Genomic DNA, 22636 nt, shown 5'->3' with positions numbered 1-22636 from the left:
CCCTGATGTAGACAGTTCATTCAATAATTAATGCATTATTTGAAGATTAAAAATTTGAGTCAGTTAAATAAATCTTTAGGATGAATCTGTTTCTTCCCCTAATCAAAGAGATAGTTCAACTGTTAAGCACAGTTAGAGTAACTGGTAGGTGCGTTTGTAGCCACAAATTAACTCAAGCTCTTGAAGTGTGAACCTGACTTTTTGATTTTATTGTAATAATACTTTCACAGAATTTTTTTAGCAGTTTGCCAAAGTACTGAATTACCAAGAGAAAAGAAAGTAATCATAACCTACTAAGTCCAAATGGGTCCTAGACCTGAAAGAATAGTGGGGATGGGAAGAGGAGTATTTTCAGTGCTGGAGTGTGCCGGATGTGAGCGCCCATGTTAAATGTGCAAAGGGCAGAGTCAGGCAGGCTTATTACTAGCATGCATTCAAAGAGCAAAAGTTCCAAGGCCATCATTACTCGAAAGACGCAACAATACATTGTTTAGTTTGCTGTGATTTGCATCTGTCTGCACATGATCCGGATCAGTGATTCTCAACCCTCATTGCCCATTAGAATCACCTGGGGAGCTTTTAAAACTACTAGTCTCTGGATCCCCCCACCAGCCCCTAGAAATTCTAATTTAATTGTTCTGAGATAAGACCTGGGCATAAGTATTTTTTAAAAGCTCTCTTGGGGACTCTAAAGTGCAGCCAAGGTTGAGAACCACTGATCTAGATATATTGGATTCGTTGCACGAGTAAAGGAGCTAATTTTTTCTCCTTAATTCTTAGTGAATGTCATGATTGATGCAGGGAACTTTGCACTATTTGAGGTTAAGAGCGGGTATCTCCTTAAGGTCTATTCTTTTCATAAGGTTTTTACATCTGTTTCTGTAGCTCTGGCCTTTAGTAGTCATTGAGTTCTTCATAGTAGCTTGTGCTCTGTTACCCTTTTAAGTAAACATGTTTTTCTTTTAAGTAAATCAGTAAATACGGTAGCAATTCTGGCGGGCTGGAGGGGGGATGGGAATGCCTTGTGAGTTAGAGATGTATTTTTATGAACATATGATGCCACTTTTGCCACAGTTAAAAAAAAATTGTTAAAGCACAAAGTAGAGCAACCTTTATAGAAAACAAGCCAAAATCGTTCTTCTTTCCTACAGTTAGAATATTTTTCTTCAGGAACCTGTGTTTAGTAATTATAGCCCACACATGCCTTAATGCTTAGGCCTACTTTTAAAAATGACTTACTTACTCTCCACTTTTACGAAGAGATTCCCGGTGTACCTGTTGAGTATACAGTGATTATAGATGAATTTAGCTGAATTTTTTTCTACCCTTTGCTTCTCAAGTAGTTCAAAATAAAAGTTTTAACTTTTAAGCATGAAAAAATTCTAGTGATTTTATGTTGCATTAACACTTGTAAATTTACGTGACATTTTGGCTTCAAAATTTGGTCATTCAGTAGTTTTTGAACTCAAAGGCGTAAAAAGATGGCTAATGTAGACATGGGGTCATTTATCCTTCAACAAAGGCTGTGGCTCTGTTACAATGAAATTGAAATCCCTGAACTATTTTTTTAATTGTTAAAATGATCCAAAAGAGATAGTTTTTTTAAATTAGTCTGTGCTATGAAAGTGATAATCTTCCATGTTCTTAGCACCTGTTCTATTAATACACAAGCCTAGCCACATGTTTTTCCTGTACTCTTATCCTGAGTCAGTATTACTCAAGGTGTGGTCCAAGAAATGGCTGGACTGTGAACTGATGGTCCAACTATACAAATGACAAGTAAATGATTAGAAACCTTTATGGCATTTTGACATTGCCATGGCATTTTTATTGTATTTCATGAAAGAATGAGTCTGCAGCGAGTTACAGGGAGAAACAACCCGGTCCCTCACTGCAAGCAGTTTGAGAAGCTCTAACCTAGATAGGTAAATCCTGCACCCTCCTTAACTCTCAGCTAAAGTGCCATTTTCCCAGGAGGCCTGCCCAGTCTCATGTCAAATCCCCACTTTTATACTCTCATCATAATCTGGATCTTTAGGCCAGGCGCAGTAGCTCACACCTGTAATCCCAGCACTTGGGCAGGCTGAGGCAGGAGGATCGCTTGAGTCCAGGAGTTCAAGACCAGCCTGGGCAACATGGTGAAACCTTGTCTCTAAAAAAATATGAAAATTAGCTGGGTGTGGTAACACATGCCTATAGTCCCAGCTACTCTGGAGGCCGAGGCAGGAGGATCTCTTGAGCCTGGGAGGTAGAGGCTGCAGTGAGCTGAGATCATGCCATTGCAGTCCAGCCTAGGCAGCAGAAAAAGATACTGCCTCAATAATAATAGTAATAATCTGGGTCTTTGCTTCATTCATCACAGTTGCAGTTTTACATGTTTATGTGTGACAATTTTGTTCATGTCTGCTTCCCTTAGTAGATAGATGCTCTGTGAAGGTGTGAACTGCTTCTGTTTTTGCTTCTCATTGTGTTCCCAGGGCTTGGTACCTAGCAGATACTTGAATGTATGTTGGATGAATGATCTTCCCCATGTTATCCTCCTTCCTCGACTTGTGAATGATTCTTTTTCTCCGTCAACCTGTGGGAACTCACATCTTGTCTTGTTACCCAAGTTGAACCTGCACTGGCTATATTGAGGAAGGGACTCAAGGTGGACACAGATGCTATTCTTAGCTTTAGACACCTTACTGGCTTTCCTAGGTCTCTCCCTATAGCTCCACAGCAAGTTAGAAACTATGATTTGCCACAGCCTGTCTCAGACAACTACCATAACTTTACAATTTAGTATCACCTAAAAGAACTTTTAATTATGAATAATGAGAAGTTATAACTTAGATATAATTTAGTCTGTTTTTGAAAAAGATGACTAATAATTTGTTCTCATCTTGGGAGTTGATAAGGGAGCAAAAGAGTCCTCTGAACTTCCTGCTTCCTGAATCTACTCAGTGAGTTGTTATTTTCACATTAATGATTTTAAAAATTCTTCAAGCAAGGTTCCTTGATAATCTATAAATTTCATGGTTTCTTATTTTAGAAGTTGGAAGAAAATTTGGAATTTAACATCCAAAGTTAAATTGGATGTCTTCCGGACTATTTCTTTGTCTATAGTCCAAAAGACATAGAATGTATATTTTGCTGTGGATTTAGATACCAAATCCACAGCAAAATAAAAAGTATGGCATAGGGCATCACAGTCACCCCATAGCTAACTAGTTTGTTGGGTCCTATTATTTCCTTCAGTCCATTCTGATCATGTTTTTGTTGGGGGGCGTCATTCAGATGGAACATCGACATCGGAAGAAGGACACCCCGGTGCAGGCCAGCAGTCACCACCTCTTTGTCCAGATGAAGAGCCTCATGTGTTCCAACCTGGGAGAGGAGCTGGAGGTCATCTTCTCACTCTTTGATAGTAAAGAGAACCGGCCAATCAGGTACCTGCACATGGAGATAGGGTTTCAATGTCTTTATGTTAGAATGGTACATATTTGGCATATTTGTGCTTGGCAAGCTTTAAGATATATGATCTTGTATACTTTTTAATCTATCAGCCTCAATTTTCTCACCAGTAGAACTCTGAGTTTCTAAGCTCCCTGTTCTTTGGATGTTTCTGTGAGGGATGATGAATGCAACATTCTTTGAACAATTCAGAAGGGCTATAGAATCAGAATAATCGATATTAAATGGAAGTATGGCATGGATATCAAGTCTGTTATTTGTTTTAATTATTTTGTATTGGTAACATGAAGAAAATACAGATTCTCTGGAGAAGTTTGCTTATCACAGTCAGCATGCTGTATCTTTCAGGTTTTCAGTAAACCATTCTGTTATTCTTATCCTATCTGGATCAAATGATTTAAAGAGACAACTAAATACTTAGAAACCTTCCCATTAAAGTTTCAGAGCTGTGAGATGAAACCGATTTTCACATATTTCTTTTTCTTTCTCAGTTCTCTGAGTCTTACCTATTATAGTTCTCTTTTGGTTCTCTTTACTCTTTTAGTATTTAGGAAAAGACATATAGTGTATGTTTTGGTTGTTACTCGAAAGTCTCAACTCTTGTTAAAACTTTTTTGTCTAAAATTTTTAATATTTGTTTTAAAGTTAAGCACAAAACTTGCCATCTTTTAGATTAAAAATTTCACAGTTAAATTGAGAATTCGAATTGAATCACACAAATCACACATAATGACCCAACTGTACCATGCTTTAAAAAAAAACTTTTCAATAAACAGTCACAATTTTAGGCAATACCGAGTCTTATATATACACACTCGCATATGTATACACACACATATATATACACACATGTATATGCATTCACATATATATACACACGTGCACACGTGCACGTGCGTGTGCACACACACACATATAAGTGTGTGTGTGTATATATATATGTTTGTTTGTTTTTTTTTTTGAGGTGGAGTCTTGCTCTGTTGCCCAGGCTAGAGTGCAGTGGTGTGGTCTCAGCTCACTGCAACCTCTGCCTCCGGGGTTCAAGTGATTCTCCTGCCTCAGCCTCCCAAGTAGCTTGCCCAGCTAATTTTTGTATTTTTAGTGGAGACGGGTTTCACCATGTTGGCCAGGCTGGTCTTGAACTCCTGACCTCAGATGATCCACCCGCTTTGGCCTCCCAAAGTGCTGGGATTACAGGCGTGAGCCACTGTGCCTGGCCTATTATTTTATAAACAGAAAATAATCTTGGAGTAATTCTTTTCTGGTAAAGTAGTTTTCTTTTTCTAGGGAATATGTGTGAAGTTTATTTTTAATGCAGTTACAGTCATAAAACCTTTGTTGAATTAACTTATATCTTAGTCATTATCTACTAGTAAGTGTACTTTTTATTTCTTGACAGTAGACTATGACCATAGAATTTAGAAAGTGGTGTTTTTGTGCACCAGGGACAAAATTTATGAGGTGTGGAAATAACAGTGGTAATACAGTTTTAAAATCTACTTTCTACACTATTAGAGGAAATGAATCAGTGTGTTAAAAGAACTTTGCCTCTTTACAAATCAGCACTACTAAAAAGGGAAGTAAAAGGCATGAAAACCTGATCCAAGTTACACTTTAGAAATGTGGAAGATTATTTAGAGATACTTGTTTATATGTCGAAGTGTGTCTGGTTTATGGGTAGTTTAGTTTACAAAATCTTTATAACATTGTCTATGTAATATGTGATCTCTTTAATATGCTTTATAAACTATATGGAATGTAAAAGGAAGAACTGAAGTTATTCTTTTGCTCATTTCTGTTAAACTAAAGTTTTGTTTGTTTGTTTGTTTTTGTTTGAGACAGAGTCTTTCTCTGTCACCCAGGCTGGAGCTCAGTGGCACATTCTCGGCCCACTGCAACCTCCACCTCCTGGGTTCAAGTGATTCTTGTGCCTCAGCCTCCTGAGTATTTGAGATTACAGACATCCGCCACCACGCCCAGCTAATTTTTGTATTTTTAGTAGAGACAGGGTTTCACCATGTTGGCCGGGCTGGTCGTGAACTCCTGGCCTCAAGTGATTTCCCCGCCCCGGCCTCCCAAAGGGCTGGGATTATAGGCATGAGCCACTGTGCCTGGTCAGCTGTTAAGCTAAAGTTTTTGTGGAATATAAACTCCCCTTTGCCACTAATGCTCTAATTACATTATCATAGGATTGTAGTAATTTGGGATTAATATTAGCTTGTCTCTAAATATCATCTCATTATAAACATTTTCCAATTATCTCAAACATTCTAAGTAGGTATTGATCTTCAGAGTGCCCCTTATTTTATTCCTATATCCTTAGCAAAAGTAAGATAATAACCCGGGTACAGGGTCTGCCAAAATGGTTCAAGCCAGGAGCTGTGTAGTTTTTCTGGTCTGTAATGTGGCTGGGCTGCCATGCCTGCCTACTTCCCCTGGGTCTCTCCCTCTGCTTTTCCCTCTCTCACTTCTGCCTTCACCCTCCCCTTTTGTCACCCTCGTCCCCATCCCTTTTCCTCCTTCTCTCTCTCTACCCCTTCCACCACATAAACACACACACACACACACACACACACACACACACACACACTCCTTCAATATCCCACCTGATCTGTAATGATCCTAGGAGAAATCAAGTCAATCCCTTCCCACTGCTTCTCCTCACTGCATTTGGTTATCTATGGCTCTCACCTCTCAAACTCAGATCACCATGAAGGTAATTGGCCAAAGAATAAGAATCACAATATATACTTACTAGATGTTTGGAACAGCCTCAGATTTATCTTCTTGATGTTTCTGAGGCCTCAGGCCACACAGTGATTGTTTTCTTTTAGGAAGTGTTCAAAACCTTGTAATAAGTCAATTTAGTTCAAACTGCTGGGAACACAGGGCAGTTCACCGTCCCTGCATGAAGAGGCCTTAGGATGCACAGATCTGAAGACTGGGCTTGACTCTTGTCTCTGCAGTTGATGGTGACTCTGCAGCCCTGACCCTTTTACTTCCTTCTATTTTTTTTTTTTTTTTTTCATCTTGGAACTGCTAATAGTTCTTGCTGCCTTCATCCACCTGGCATAGGTAATGAGTATCAAATGTCTGCGTCTTCTCAGAAAAAAGTACTGTGAATGTGAGATGTGATTTTAAGGCATTGTTATATTTCTTCTTATTTGTGAGTGTTTTAAAATTTTGTATTTCTTTTAAACTCTTTATTTTAGAAAAATTTCCAACATACATAGAAGTAGACTATTGTAAGGAACCCTTATGTACCCTCCACCAGCTTCAACAACTATCAACAAAGTTTGATCTTGTTTTAACACATTCCTTTCCAATTTTCATCTTTACCCTAGATTATTTTGAAGCGAATTCCTGACCTCATAACATTTTCAAATGTAAAAAAGGGAACTCTAAAGGAATTATCATCTAACAAATTAATATTCCTTTAACATCATCAAATATTCATTTGCAATTGGATTCAAATTTCCCCTATTGACTCATAAATATTGTTTTACAAATTGTTCAAATTGAGATCCAAATAAAGTCCATATGTTGCAGATAAGTCTTATATGTAAATTTCAGCTCTAGCTCCCCTCTTCCTCTTAAATTCCTGGAACTTACTTGTCATTTGGTTTATTTCTTTTTGAGAGTGCAAATTCTAATTGCAAACATTGAAAATCAGTGGACAAAAGATAGTATAGTTAAGTGAATGCTTGTGTTATTAACTAGGAGGGTTAGTGCTATAATTTACAAAAAGTAAAATGCCAGAGGAAAAGAAGTCATTATATGAAAAAGACACTTGCACACTCATGTTTTTAACAGCACAATTTGCAATTGTATTAATATGGAACCAGCCCAAATTCGCATCAATGAATGAGTGGATAAAGAAAATGTGAGATATATATATATATCTCACATTTATATATATGCGCATATATATATATGCGCCATGGAATACTACTCAGCCATGTAAAGGAATGAAATAATGGCTTTCGCAGCAACCTGGATGGAATTGGAGACAATTATTCTAAGCGAAGAAACTCAGGAATGGAAAATCAAACATCATATGTTCTCACTCATAAGTTGGAGTTAAGCTATAAGGATGCAAAGGCATAGGAATGACACGATAGACTTTGTGAACTCTGGGGAAAGGGTGGGAGGGGGGTTAGGGATAAAAGACTACACATTGGGTACAGTGTACACTGCTCAGGTGAAGGGTGCACCAAAATCTCAGAAATCACCACTAAAGAACTTTTTCATGTAAAAAATTTAAAAAAATAAAAAACAGAAGGACAGAGAACTAGAGATGTGATAAAACATATAAATGTTAATGATAGAATCTAGGTAGTATGTATATATGTGTTCACTGGAAGTTTTTATATTTCTTTATATTTAAAAGTTTTCATAATGCTAAAAAACTTAAAAAAAAAAAAAGTAAATTGCAGTCTAAATGATCTTTGTGGCTTCAGTCTGGCCATTGATCACAGAACGTTACCTTGTCCAGGTACAGGTGGAGGGAACAACATGTGTAAAACCTGTAGAGGATGGATTAGGAAACAAGGTGTTTATTCCTCACATAAGACAGATAACTGATTAGTACTTTGAAAAAAAAAAATTCTCCTGTAAGAAGCAAACAGCCAGCATTTATTGAGCACTAACCATCTGCCATACTCTGTTCTAAGTGCTTTAAGTATATTATTAGCACCAATTTTATAGATGAGGAAGCCAAGGCACCAAGAGGCTAGAGAAGATGACCAAGCTTCTGTAAGTGGCAAAAGGCTGAGCAGAGCTGCAGACCCCGTGCTCTGGCCCAACACCTGCCCTCTAAACCACAACACCAGCAGTCGCATCAGAATCACTGCCTAAGCGCTTCAGTATTTGTCTGAAAGTTTCCGTAGTTGAACAGGATTTTATTGGCCAGAATTGGAGCTTTAGAGACTGAAAGTCTTAATAATAAATTGTTATGAATTCTTGATAATGGTAGTTCTGAAATTGATATAGGGCCTCAGAAATCGTCTATGCTATAGAAGTTGGGTTTTAAAATTGAGTCCTTCTCAGAATACTTTAAGAATAGCAAAGTGGCTCCTCTAGCTACCCATGATGTGGAAAGGAAAGAAGGCCAAGAAGAAGAAGGTGTCCCTGACCCCTGCTGTCTTGAAGAAGAGGAGGCCAAGAAAGTGATACATCCCCTGTTTGAGAAAAGGCCTAAGAATGTTGGCATTAGACAGGACATCCAGCCCAAAAGGCACCTCCCTGGCTTTGTGAAATGGTCCCGCTATATCAGGTCACTGTGGCAAAGAGCCATCCCCCATAAGTGGCTGAAAGTGCCTCCTGCAATTAACCAGTTCACTCAGGCCTTGGACCACCTAACAGCTACTCAGCTGCATAAGCTGGCCCACAAGTACAGACCAAAGACAAAGCAAGAGAAGAGGCTGTTGGCCCAGGCTGAGAAGAAAGCTGTGGCAAAGGGGATGTGCCCACTAAGAGACTACCTGTTCTTTGAGCAGGATTAACACTATCACCACCTTGGTGGAGAACAAGAAGGCTCAACTGATGGTGACTGCAGATGACATGGATCCCATTGAGCTGACTGTCTTCCTGCCTGCCCTGTGTCATAAAATGAGGGTCCCTAACTGCTATCAAGGGGAAGGCAAGACTGGAATGTCTAGTCCACAGGAAGACCTGCACCGCTGTTGCTTCCACACAGGTTAGCTCAGAAGACAAAGGAGCTTTAGCTAAGCCAGTGGAAGCTATCAAGATCAATTACAACGACAGATATGATGACATCTACCATCACTGGGGAGGCAACATCCTGGGTCTAAAATCTTTGGCTCACATTCCCAAGCTGGAAAAGGCAAAGGCTAAAGAACCCACCACTAAACTGGGCTAAATGTGCACTGTTGAGTTTTTTGTACATAAAAATAATAATTCTAAAAAAAAAAAAAAGCACAGTGGCATCAATTCTTATGCTAGTGATCAAAATCTTAGATTAAGTACTTAGATGTGTGCAATACAAAATGAGCCAGCATGTAAAAGTACTCCGTTTCTCATTCATTCAGTAGAATTATGAAGCACGTAGTATCTCCTCAGTACCAGCAAGAGTGCGTTTCCTGATAAGAACTTGTCATTGAAGCTGGACCATATTTAGAAAGCCCATTAATCTTGTCTCAAAACAATTACTGAATATCCCTGAAGGTGGCCCAGTATGTTAAGCCTGCAAAGTGTGTTTTGGACACCTCTCGCAGTGACTAAAGATTCAGGCCCATTCCAATGGCATCCTGCTCAAACACACATACTCCAGGCCTGTTTTCCAGTTTACCTTCCTCACTTGTTTATGTCACATCACCAGCCCAGAGTCTCCTGAAGGCACAGCCACGTTGGAGCAGCAAAAATCACATACTTTTATTTGAGATGTATACAGTCTTGACACAATTTCTCTCTATAAAAGATAATTACTAGTTTTATAAAATGAGTTTTCCAGATTTTTACATGAGCCAATTGTTCTTAGAGCATATTTATCTGGTTGAAAGTTTATGATTTCCCCAGCCCTCAAGGGTATTGCTGGGAAAGGGAGGGAATCATTTCTCTGCAAATCATCGGTAATTTTATTACATTCATTTAACACTCATGTAATGCTTATTATATTCCAGGCACCATTCTGAGCTCTTTAAGAAATATTAATTTAATTAGCCCTTGTAACACTCTATAAGGTAGATACTACTAATATCCATGTTTTTATAGATGGGGAAACTGAGGCACAGAGATTTTTTTTTTTTAAAATAACTTGCCCAAGGTCATACAGCTGATATGTGGTGGAGCTAGTATTCTAACATGGCAGTTTACGTAGGAATCTGTATTCTAAATCACTGCTCTTCACCCATACTCATCATGTACAATATCTGTAAGATTCTATATTTTTCATCAACCTATTTTTACTCACCATTGTGTAATAAGGGGTCTGTCGAGGGTTTGTGGTTTTAGGAAACTAGAGTAGGAGGGACTTGACCTTGTTAAGAATTGACAGGAAAGATCCAGTAATGAGGGAGAGGGGAAATCACTGATCGCCCAAGGTCCCTTAGGAGGCATCAGGAAACAGATTTGAGTTTGCAGGTGGGGAGATTAGCCATGGGTCAGAGAAAGGAAGAGACAAAAGAATGTAGACGTGCATAAACTGAGGTGTAGGATTGGGCATATGAGTTTTTGTTACATAAAAGCAAACTACTGAGCATTATTTGTTACTGTGTCTCCTTTAGCTTGCATTTAAAATTGGCTTCTGTACTACATGGTGATAGAGTCATGGTGTTTGTTCATGCTTTCCATAGGTTGTGCAGCTATGGATGTATACATTAATTCTTATCTCTGCTGTTTTGGCATATGTCAATTAATCTACAACAGACAGTAAATTTTATGGACCAGTGAAAACAACGCTGTTTACTGGTTGACTACCTCCCTTATAACTTTCATTACTTTGTTTACTGATGTACTCTAAGGCTTCATTAGTTAAAGTTGTAAATTTGTCTGGGGACTAATCTATTAATGTATTGCATTCTCATCAGAGAATATATTTAATAGGACCTGAGTGCCACCAGTTGGTACTCAGCTGGCATAGGGCTGCTCAGGCATGCGAGCTGCTGGCGTGGGCTTTTATTTGAGAAAATAGCAGCAGGGTAGTACTTCTGGAAAAAGTGTTATCCCGATGATTAAATACAAAAAGTCTTATCCTAGTAATTAAGTACAGATGAGGTTTACTGTCTGCTTGTGACTTATTCACATACTTTTCTGAAGCTAGGTATTTTTCCTAACATCACACCATTAAACTCTCCATTTTTCTTGAAATAGTTCCTTTCCATATAAATTTTATATTGCCTACAATTACCTTCTATTTCGTATATCATTCCATTCTGTCATTTAAGGAAAGGAAAGTAATGAATGCAATTGGTGAGGTATAGATTTTTTTTTAATATGGAAATACGGATTCATACTGAATTCTGAAATACATCTGGATATCTCTTCATCCCCAGGACACATAACTGTCTGTCATCTTGTGCTGGAGTCAGATGGCAAGAGTTCAAGTCCTGGCTTTGTCATTTAGTAGCTACATTAGCTTTGGCAAGTTAATTCATGTCTCTCAGGGCTGTTAACTTGTCTGATAAGTAGAGATAATAATAGTACTTTCCCTATGGGGTTATTGGAGGATTAAATGTAGTGTAATACTTTCCACCTGATAATTGGTCAGTAAATCTTAGTTATTAGAATGATTATTTTTAAAAAATAATACAGGAAATGTACTTAACCAGAAATAATATGTGTTGGTTGCTCTTGAAGCCTTAAAGAAATATGTTCCAAGGAACTGTTTATTTTTTTAGGTATATGGTACTATAATTATGTAATATTTAGAGACCTACTAGTAAACAGGTAAAATGGAGTCAGAGGTATAAGATTTGCTTTAAAATACTTCAACAGCAGAACAAAGAGAAAGAAAAAGCAAAAAGGAGAAAATGTAAGAAAGTATGTGGAGAAAGAAAGACAAAATTTCTTGGTTATGAATTCCCTGTGATAGGTATATGAGCTTGTGGTTGAACTTCTAGCATGTAGTATATATAGCTCATGAATTACCTGCTTAAAATTTATTAATGTTTTCTGTATGTAGGCCATAAAGCAATGAGAAAAGACATTTTTTTTCCAATCTCTTTAAAGAACATTGGATTGGTTTAGTCACTAGCCCTATAGATGATGGTCTGAATTCCATTCTGCCTAGAACAATATACTCGTTATATGAACCGACAGTTATGTTTTTCATAATGTATTTGACAAAACTTAAGAGGAATGTTTTCCTAATGGTCTAGGACATTGAGTGTTATATCATACATACATTATAATAATATTCCCCTTGAAGCATGAGCCTTGACTCAGACTTAAAATAGGCAGCTTTTGGAAGATTAATAAAGATTCCGTGAGAGAAAATACCTTGTATACTTAAATCCTTAAAGGATTTTTGCCTTACAGGCAAAATCAGTACCACTTTCCTAGAAATTCTGAATACATATAGGTTTATCCTCCCAAAGGTGAGGGAATTCCAGTTGTAAGAATGCACATCACCTCTACCCATTTGCTAGTTCATTCACTCACTATGAAAGTGTGGGAGGAGTAAGTGAAGTGTTGTATGCCAGCTGTACGAGGTCCTTTGAGCGTTTGTAGAGGTTCAAAGGTGAATCCTGAAGCAACGGCAGAAACGATCCAGACACAAGTGAAGGAATCTACTTTGAAAAAGAGGAAGGACGCTTCTTGTATTAATGTGAAAGATGAGGGAAGTGAAATGGGTGTAAAATGCTGAGATGGAATCAAGAGACTGGGTCTGTGGCCTTGATCTTTTTTAAGTAAAGGAGGAAACAAGACCAGCTGCCATTGGAGAGCAAAAGAGAGGACAGAGAGAGCTGAGGAATGCAAGTGAGTTGTAGGAGGAAGGCAAGCAGATGTGAAGCAAATGTGTGATAGGGATCCAGCAATCCAACCCCTGGGCATGCATCTAAAGAAATGAAACCAGTGTGTCCAAGAGATACCTGCACTTCCATGTTGACTGCAGCACTATTGACAATAGCCAAGATGTGGAGTCTACCTAAGTGTCCATCAACAGATGAATGGATAAAGAAAATGTGGTAGATATACACTTTGGAATACTATTCAGCCTTAAAAAGAAGGAAACTCTGTCATTTGGGACAGCATGGATGTACCTGGAAGACATTATGTTAAGTGAAATAAGCCAGGCACAGAGAGACAAAGAGTGCATGATCTCACTGACATGCAGAGTATAAAAAAATTGAACTCATAGTAGTGGAGAGAAGAAGGGGAATTACTAGGGGTCAGGGGAGGGAATTTTGGAAAAAGAGGATACAAAATTTCAGTTAGATAGAAGGAATAATCCAAGAGAGCTATTGTACGACATGGTGGTTATGTTTAATAGCAATGTATTATATACTTGCATATTGCTGAGGGAGTAGATTTTAAGTGTTTTCATCACCAAAACAAACAAACAAACAAAAAAATGTGAGGTAAATCATGTGTTTTACCTCACGGTAGGTTAGCTTGATTTAGCCATTCTACAATGTATACGTATTTAAAAACAACATGTTTTATTTAGAATTGATAAATATATACAATTTTTATTTATCAATTCTGGGTTTTCTTTTATTAAGATGGAGCCTCACTCTGTTGCCCAGGCTGGAGTACAGTGGCGTGATCTCGGCTCACTGCAACCTCTGCCTCCTCCTGGGTTCAAGCGATTCTCCTGCCTTAGCCTCCAAGTAGCTGGGACTACAGGCATGTGCGACCATGCCCGGGTAATTTTTTGTATTTTTAGTAGAGATGGGATTTCACTGTGTTAGCCAGGATGGTCTCGATCTTCTGACCTCGTGATCCTCCCACCTCGGCCTCCCAAAGTGCTAGGATAACAGGCGTGAGCCACTGCACCCAGGCCATTTATTTATCAATTCTAAATAAATAAATAAATGTTTAAAATATATAAATAATTAAGTGTGAAAAAGAAAAGTGTGATAGGGAGTGAGTGTGAGTAGGAATTGCTGAGTGCAGTGAGGGCTGCGCCAACGGGAGACAGCTGAAATTGCTGGTGCATACAGAATCTCAGGTTAGCTTTTGCTGGACGTGCTTAGCAAATAGGGATCAGAAGCAGGTGATAAGGTTGGAGACTGAAACATCATAGGTGGAAAAGAATGAGAAAATTGAGAATTTTGTGTCACAAGGAAAATCTAAGAAGTTACCATCATAGCTTCCAATGGGTGAGACTGATACAATCTAATAGCCTTTTCAATTTTAAAAGGAAATGAAAGAACTGTGCTTCTTTAGAAAAGACCGAGTTGCTAGGAAAGTTTTTCAAGAATTTACAGAAAGAACTGTTGGGGAGAATTGTTATTTGGCCCAGACTAGTAAAAAATGCTAATATTTTTGTGTATGTATGCTAGTACATAACACAGTTAAGACAGCAGATAGGGCTTTTTAATTCCCTGCACTGTGCTAGTATTTCTCATTTCATACATCATTGAAAACTTAGAGCATGATCACAGAAGTTCAGCATCTATATTGTTATATAAATTAGGAACATATATTGTTTTGAACATCAAAAATCATGGGCATAGATACCTTTTTGTAGTTTCGTGTCATAAAATCAGCTCAAAAATGTGACGGCTCCAAAGCAGAGCAAAGCAGAGCAATAATGTAGGGAAAATGTCTGAGTGGCCAGACGTGCAGGGAGTACAAGTTTGTTTGAGAACAAAAATAGATGGAGACGGCATTCAGAGACCCTCCTTGGATTGTGGCAATATCAACTATTCCATACAGCCCAGAGCATTTCCTGCCATGTCTAGACATGCTGGCACAGATTTCTCTGTGGGTGTCTGCTGCCTGTCAGTGACCCGCAGCGACCTTCCCTCGGGCCCCCTGTTGAAAGGCACTCCTGCTTTCCGCCCTCGCTCTTCTCCATCATTTGATTGTTCCAGCAGGTGCATGAAATGTGGGATTGTTGTCACTTCAGAGTTAATCAGGTTTGTGGTTTACTCCCCCTTTGGTCACACTTCTGTGTCACATTAAAAAAAAAAGAATCACAAATAATTGCTTTAGAGATGCTGTGATGTCAATAATGGGAGAGTTTTAAATATGAAATGAGCCAGGAGGATCTAAATTAATACAAAACAAGCAAAGAAATGCTTTATTCATACTGAGAGCACCCAGGGTAGAACTGATTTACTTTTTTCTCTGTAGCATTTTAAGAGCCATGCAATTCTAGTTGTTTTTGAAGTTGTAAATTACTGCATCGTTATAATGTGTTATTATAATAATAGGTGGCCAGAAATTCCAAGTTGCAGAAAACCAAAAACTCACAGAGTCAGTGAACTCAGAACTGACTTTCTCTTTCCCTTTCACTCTAAGCTCTGATTATTCAAGCTACTTGTCTCTTTTTACTTAAATAGTGCAGGATTTTAGAAGGTGACCAGAAGGTCCTTTTACCCCTATTCCTTTGTTTTAAAAGTGATGATTGATGTTCTTTTCACTAGGATTTGGATCATCTCTGTCTTTCTTCCTTTGCCCTATGTCTGCTACCCATAAGGTATTCAGAATTATTTAGCTTTCCTAAGTTCCCTACAGGATAAGCTATGGTCACACATAACAACCCACCTCACAAGGACTTCTTTGGTATTCATCGCCATTTGTGTTGTAAGATGGTTCAACGTTAACAAAGGAATTATTAATGATGCAGTTCTTGTCAGTTGCTTTTCCAAAGGTAAGACTTTGCCCACTCATCATCTAGATGTTCTCAGCACCTTGTAGAGTGCCTGACACAGGGTTGGGATTGATGCAGTTAGAGGAAGCTTACAAGTCTTACATTGTTGTTGAGGGAAAGCATTAAGAGATCATGCCATTATTATCTTAATTTTTGCTATCATCTTTCCACTGTGGTGAGGATGTGCTTATTAAGAAGAGAGAGTACTCAAAGTGTTGAGTGCGTCAAAAATGTTTATAGAGTCGTTTCATGTTACACTGTGCTAATAAGAACTGTGCTCTCAGCCCTGTCTCTGGGGAAACGTTATTTGCAAACACGGTCATGGTTAAAAAGTACATAAAAATTGTCAGATAAATGTATAGCATCTTCCCCCAAGTATTTCCATGTAGACATTTTGGACTACAAGTTAAACAGAGACTGCATCTTTTTTTTATTTCAGTTGAGCTTTATAAAGTTCACATTCTTCTTGTGGAATTGCTGATGTTCATTCGTTCATTCATTTATTTATTCAGCAAACAATTCTTGCTGTCCTTCTCAGGGTGAGACACTCATTTGGACATTGGGAACATATCATTGAATAAAACAGGAACAAAAAATTCCTACCTTCACACCATTTATTAATATGTTGTAAGACGATCTGACATTAACAAAGGAGTTATCAGTGATGCAGTCCTTGTTAATGCCTTCTCCAAAGATAAGACTTTGCCAGTAGGCAGAACTTATAGTCTACTGATGTTCAAAATATTCCAGGAAGTATTTTTTTCCAGGTTGTTTAGTTATATAGTATACCTCTAAGGATTTTACTTGAAATGAACTTTGAGATTTCTAAAGTCTTCTGAACTTAGAGTCATGGCTATCTTTCTTAAATCAACAGTCAATCAAAATCATTTCCTTAATTGACCAGTTTCTGTATCATCCCTTTGTATGCTACCCAATATGCAATTTTTATTTTACAAAAGTATTTCACATTTCTTAACAGTCAATCAAAATCATTTCCTTATTTCACCAGTTTCTGTATCATCCCTTTGTATGATATCCCATATGCAATTTTTATTTCACAAAAGTATTTCACATGTCTAAAGCAATGGTTCCTAACTTTTTCAGTACCAAAGATTTCTTTTTAAAAGTATATACGCCTGTAGTCCCAGCTACTTCGGAGGCTGAGGCAGGAGAATGGTGTAAACCCGGGAGGCGGAGCTTGCAGTGAGCTGAGATCCCGCCACTGCACTCCAGCCCGGGCAACAGAGCGAGACTCCGTCTCCAAAAAAAAAAAAAAAAAAAAAAAAAAAGATATAAACTATAGACTTCAACAGAAAATAATGTACCTGTTCTCATAAGCATTAACATTTTCCTATCAGTTAAGAAGCTCTGTAGCTCCCAGGTTAAAAAAGCACCTGATCTTCAAAAAATATAGTTGAATGAGTCATCTAATTAATAAATAGTATTTAATGATGCCTTAGATCATTTTCATTTTTTAAAGTTATAATGAATATAAAGAACCTATCAGTAAGCTGTTGTGTCCATCAGTAAAAGCTATTGGAAGGCAAATTTGATTTTGGCTTATAAACAAAAATGTATCTGAAACAGATCTCAAGTCAACTTAGTTTAATTTTGCCAAAGTTAAGGATATGCACCTAGGAAACAGGTCTGTGCCTCTCTCCGAAGATGAGAATATTGAGACTTCAATATTTAAAGGGGAAACGCAGGCTGGAGGGGAAAGAGAAAGGTGGTCACATTACTGAATCCACATGTTGCAAGAGAAAAGGAATAGGTAGGGGAATAGTCAATTATGTATTCATCTCATGCTCAGTAAATGAACACTTTACAGACAATAAGGTGAACATAGAGTAACTACCTGTGGAGATATTTAACCTGTTATCTGTAGCTCTCTGCTTAGGAGCAAAAGGAAAGGCAGCTTCTTGCATGACTCAGCTTTCAGCTTAATCTTTTTCCCTTTGGTAGAGTGAACTGGGGATCCCAAGTTCTTCTTTTCTCTTCACAGACGTAATTTCATGAAAAAAAGAAAACCTCTTTAAGATAATAAATGCATGAACGATTTATTATACTTACTGTTTTTACAGGGCTTGAATTACATGGATTTTTAGTATTTATTCTGGGTTTATTTATGACTTTTCTGCCTTTTTAAGAAACTGCATGCTTCAACTCAGAGTACTTATAAAGAGCCCAGGTTTACTTTAACATTTCTTATTATAGATACCTTCCTAACGAAAAGATGTTAGAAAGGTCAGAATAATTTCTGAATATAGATCAGAGTGATTCTTTTCTCATGAAATGTCAAAGATACAGTGTTTCCAATGATCGAATGATAGAAATTCCCAGAATGATAAGCAGAACGCATTCTGCCTACATGCAGGCTTTCTCGTTTCATGCTCCCTATTTCTGTTGACCAGATCCTATCTCTGCCTACTTTTGGTTACTTCTCTAAGGAACTCGTTTTTTAGTGAAATTCTTAATGAGTTCTCTAGAGAGAGAGTCAAGCAAGTATTTTTCTCAGTTTAGTTATACAATAGGCCTTTTTCTAAGGATTTTACTTGAAACAAACTTTGAGATATCTAAGGTCTCAAGTCTTCTGAACTTAAAGTCATGGCTGTTTTTCTTAAATCAACAGTCAATCAAAATCATTTCTTTACTTCACCAATTGCTTAATCTGGTAATAGTACAGAAGATGTGAAACAGCAGCTGATCTGAACATTATTTATAATTTTAAAGAGTATTATATTCCTTTTTTTATTGAATTTTACCTTCCTAAAAACTCTTCCCTATAATTTTACCTTTCCTAAAAACAAAGATATTTGTTTCAGATATCTTTATTTTTCTGCAAAGACAAATAGCATGAAGTGCTTTACAATCATCCTGACTAGTAAGAAAGAATTGGCTTGTTTTTCAAAATTGGCAATGGAATTGGCTATAGCTTAAAAATGTGTCTCCTGTTGTATCATTCAACTAAACCCAAATTCTTTATGTGCTAACAGAGTCATCACATCATTTGGTTGCATAGTCCTCAACACTCAATTATTTGTAAGGTGAATATGGGCTTGAGCATTAATATTTTTAAAAGAAAACATCATCTATCTCCTCTTTAGGTAAACTCTGGAAACAGTTGTATCAGAGGTCTTCCTCTTTCCATTGCCCTTTAATCAGAAGAGCTCATGACTCTAACTTTGCTTTAGTTTTAAAATTAGAAGGCACATTAATAATCTTATCTGGGAAGACTTGCTTGAGAAGTTGCTTTCATTTATTGCCAAGGAAAAACTCTGTCATTTGTGTTGTCATGTGGTTGGGAGGAAGAGAGGAAAACTCTGACCCTAAGATACCAGGCGTACATTGCCTGTTTTCTGTTATACATGACTATCATAAAACACAGTCAGCAATTCTGATTAATTAAGACTAAGGCTTTTGGGTAAAAACAGTGGTCCTTTAACATAGCCAGGCTTTAAACAAACAGGAAGCTTTTAGGTCCATCCTGACTCAGTCAATCAGGATCTCCAGGGTGGGGCCTGGGCTTTATACAGCTCTCAGGAGAATATTGTACACAATCAGGTTGGTGCAAGGGTCTTGTATCAGTTCGAACCCTGAGAGCGCCAACAAACAACACAAGGCAGAGTGGAGCAACACGCTGCATAAAGCGCCTGGGTGCAGACAGGCCGAGGCCTAAAATGGCGTCAGCCCCAAGTGTGGACAGAGCAGGGGTTTTATAGTCGTCTGTAAACAGGAAGTGTCCCAGTCTGACGTGACAGCTACGTAGTACCCGGACGGTCTCCCGCTCCATCTTTAGGGGGTATGTGGGTATGTGTCTTCTGACCAGCTCTCTTCCTGCTTCTGCTGTCTTGCTGACGCACGCTGCTGGGCCTTGCACCTTGGGACTGGGCCTGAGGAGGGAGGAGTTATTCATTCCCTTAAGCTTTCAGGCCTGGAGGAGAATCTTTCAGTTGGGAACCGCTGAATTAGAAGGTCCATGGGTCTCTTCTGTTTACCACTGATCATTCCCTGTACATAGGGCATCTATTCGCATGTCCTTCCTCTCTGCCATCATGAGCACCAAAGCTCCGTAGTCCAGCGGCCACGGCAGAGCTGCCAGCACACCTTCCAGCTGCTTCCCAAAGTATCTTGCCTGGACAGAGGTAGCACCGGTTTCTTGGGGGCATAAATACAGCAATTTATAGCGCAGCCTGAGCTTTTTTGAATTGTCCTTTGCTACTCATTCTGAGAGAGAGCACAGTAACAGCTCTCTTCACAATGTTAGGGAGGAAAGTAATTTTTTCTTTAACCCTCGTAAGTTCTTAGTTGGAATGGTCCTCTTTATCAGAAGACAAATTAAAAAGAGAAAAATAGAAGTTTACTAACATGTATTTTTCATACATTCATGAGGTATGTTAATACCTAGGGAATGAGAAATTCTCAAAGAGGTGGCTTTGAATTCCAGCTTATGTAGCATCTTCAAGAAAGAACAGTAAATTTTGGAGGAATGATAAGAGCAAAGAGGACTTGAAGTCCCTAGGGGAGGCAACTTCTAGGAAGGCAAATAACTGGCAGACAAAGGCTAGTTGGTAAAGAGTGTTGGTAGGGATACCTCTGGTGCCATCTCCAGGCCTGTAACGTTTAAAGTTGTCATCAGTGGTTAACCTTTGTTCTCCCTGGTAGAAGAAGGGGCAGGTCCATGACCATGCCACCCTGAATGTGCCTGATCTTGTTTGATCTCAGAAACTAAGCAAGGCCAGGCCTGTTAGTACTTAGATGGTATAAGAGAGGCAGGATTCTTTTTGTTTTTGTAAATCTATGCATTGCCTTTAGGCAATTAGAGAGAAGGCAGAGAGCTTTCCAGTACCTGCTTCTTAATTGCCTTTAGCTCAACAATTCTTATGCCAAAGAGGCATTTTTTGGGGTGCCATATTTTGGTCTCCCACAGCAGATTGTTGGATGTATCTTACACTGTTAGGCAATCAGAAAACATTTGACAGGGCCGGGCTTGGTGGCTCACGCCTGTAATCCTAGCACTTTGGGAGGCCGAGGCGGGCTGATCACGAGGTCAGGAGATCGAGACCATCCTGGCTAACACAGTGAAACCCCGTCTCTACTAAAAAGACAAAAAATTAACCGGGTATGGTGGCGGGTGCCTGTGGTCCCAGCTACTTGGGAGGCTGAGGCAGGTGAATGGCGTAAACCCAGGAGTCGGAGGTTGCAGTGAGCCGAGACTGCACCACTGCACTCCATCCTGGGCAACAGAGCCAGACTCCATCTGAAAAAAAAAAAAGAAAAGAAAACATTTGACAGAATGCAGGAGAAGCAGTGAAATAGAAACAATTCAGATCACCTTACATTTGTATTCTATTGCCTTTTAGGGAGAGGCTCTAGGGTCAGCACTGCACTGTGGAACCATCCTCTTAGCTCTTCTCATTATTTCTTCATCCATCTTACCACCCCTTAGCTTCTGGTGTGTCTCCCTTCACACCTACCCAGTGTAGAATGGGTATTAATTGTTATCCTCACACTCCTCACACAGCATAGTTAATTTTTTTTTCTTTTTTTTAGACAAGGTCTCATTCTGTTATCCCAGCTGGAGTGCGATCTCAGCTTATTGCAACCTCCACCTCCTGGGCTCAGGTGATCCTCCCATCTGAGTCCTCTGAGTACCTGGGATCACAGACATTCACCACCCCACCTGGCTAATTTTTTTTATTTTTTGTAGAGACAAGGTTTCACCATGTTGCCCAGGCTGATCTTGAACTCCGAGGCTCAAGTGATCTGCCCGTTTCTGCCTCCCAAAGTGTTGGGATTTCAGGCACGAGTCACTGTGCCCAGATTAGCATAGTTCAATTTAAGACAAATGACTGCTTTTTCAAATATGTTACATGGGTTTTTTGTTTTTTAAATTGGTTTATAGGAGTATAAAAAAAAAATGACAGTTGTTTTTCCAATTAGTTTAATAGAACATGACGGTCTAAATGTTTTCTCTTACTATTGTTCTTCTTGGAGACCGTAAATCTATTTCAATGATATTTAAATGTTGAAAATTAGTTTACAAGCGTTCTTTGTAATTTTTTTGTGGATTGATTAGCTTGCTAATCTTTCTCACAACATGTTTAACCGAAGATATTACCCAGTCATATATTTTTGGATAAAAGTACATGTTGTGTAACTTTTGTGTTCATTGAATCTCTAAACAGTTTTACTTCTTATGTGAGGTGAACTGTAAAAGTGATCAATATAAATCCATGCAGAAAAATATAACAATTTTTATGTGAATCTATAAAAATATATTTCATATAAAATATCAAAATTTTTGATATTGACCTTCCCAACTGAAGGGTTACTTCTACTGAGTGGCTTACAAGGAGGCACAGAGGACAGAAGCATCCTACTGAGAAATAGAAGAGAAGCCATCAGGACCTTCAGATCCCTACTGTGCCTCCTATATTATTTGCATGACCAGGAAGAACATTTCTACCACACTATGCTGTGAAACACACTCGTTATAATTAGGGGTCTTTTTGAATACATCAGAATATCAGTAGTTCATCTGAGCAGTTGGTCACAGGTATAATCTCTGTAAGCACAGATATGTTGTGGCTTTTTTTGTTGTTGTTTGACTTCATGCAGTTTTATTCGTGTGTTCATTTATTTGGTTGATTTGTTTTTGTTGTTGTTGTTGTTGTTTTGAGTTTTTTTCCCAGACAGGGACTTTGCTATCTTGCCCAGACTGGACTTGACCTCTAGGCTCAAATAATCCTCCTGCCTCAACCTCCTGAGTAGCTGGGACAATAGGAGTGTGACACTATGCTTGGCCATTTGTACTTATTATGTTTTAATTTTATTAAGAATATTCACACAAAAATCTCTTGGTTTGTGTGACATAGTTAGTCTTGCTCTTCTTTGTCC

At 38.5% G+C, this 22636-nt stretch overlaps 1 protein-coding gene across 4 annotated transcripts in view; it reads left to right on the top strand.

Annotated features, from left to right (window-relative positions):
- The window catches only part of DOCK4 (dedicator of cytokinesis 4), a 474019-nt gene that overhangs the window by 224236 nt on the left and 227147 nt on the right, over window positions 1–22636 (top strand). For all 4 annotated transcript variants that reach the window (XM_073009284.1, XM_038004467.2, XM_007982617.3 and 1 more), the window contains exon 8: window positions 3280–3431. In XM_073009284.1, the coding sequence (XP_072865385.1) occupies window positions 3280–3431 (152 nt within the window). The remainder of the gene's footprint in view (window positions 1–3279; window positions 3432–22636) is intronic.

Source organism: Chlorocebus sabaeus, chromosome 21 (assembly GCF_047675955.1).
Source record: "Chlorocebus sabaeus isolate Y175 chromosome 21, mChlSab1.0.hap1, whole genome shotgun sequence".
NCBI classification, from domain to species: domain Eukaryota; kingdom Metazoa; phylum Chordata; class Mammalia; order Primates; family Cercopithecidae; genus Chlorocebus; species Chlorocebus sabaeus.
Note: the sequence above shows the minus strand (reverse complement) of the source record. Positions and strands in the feature narration are given on the sequence as shown.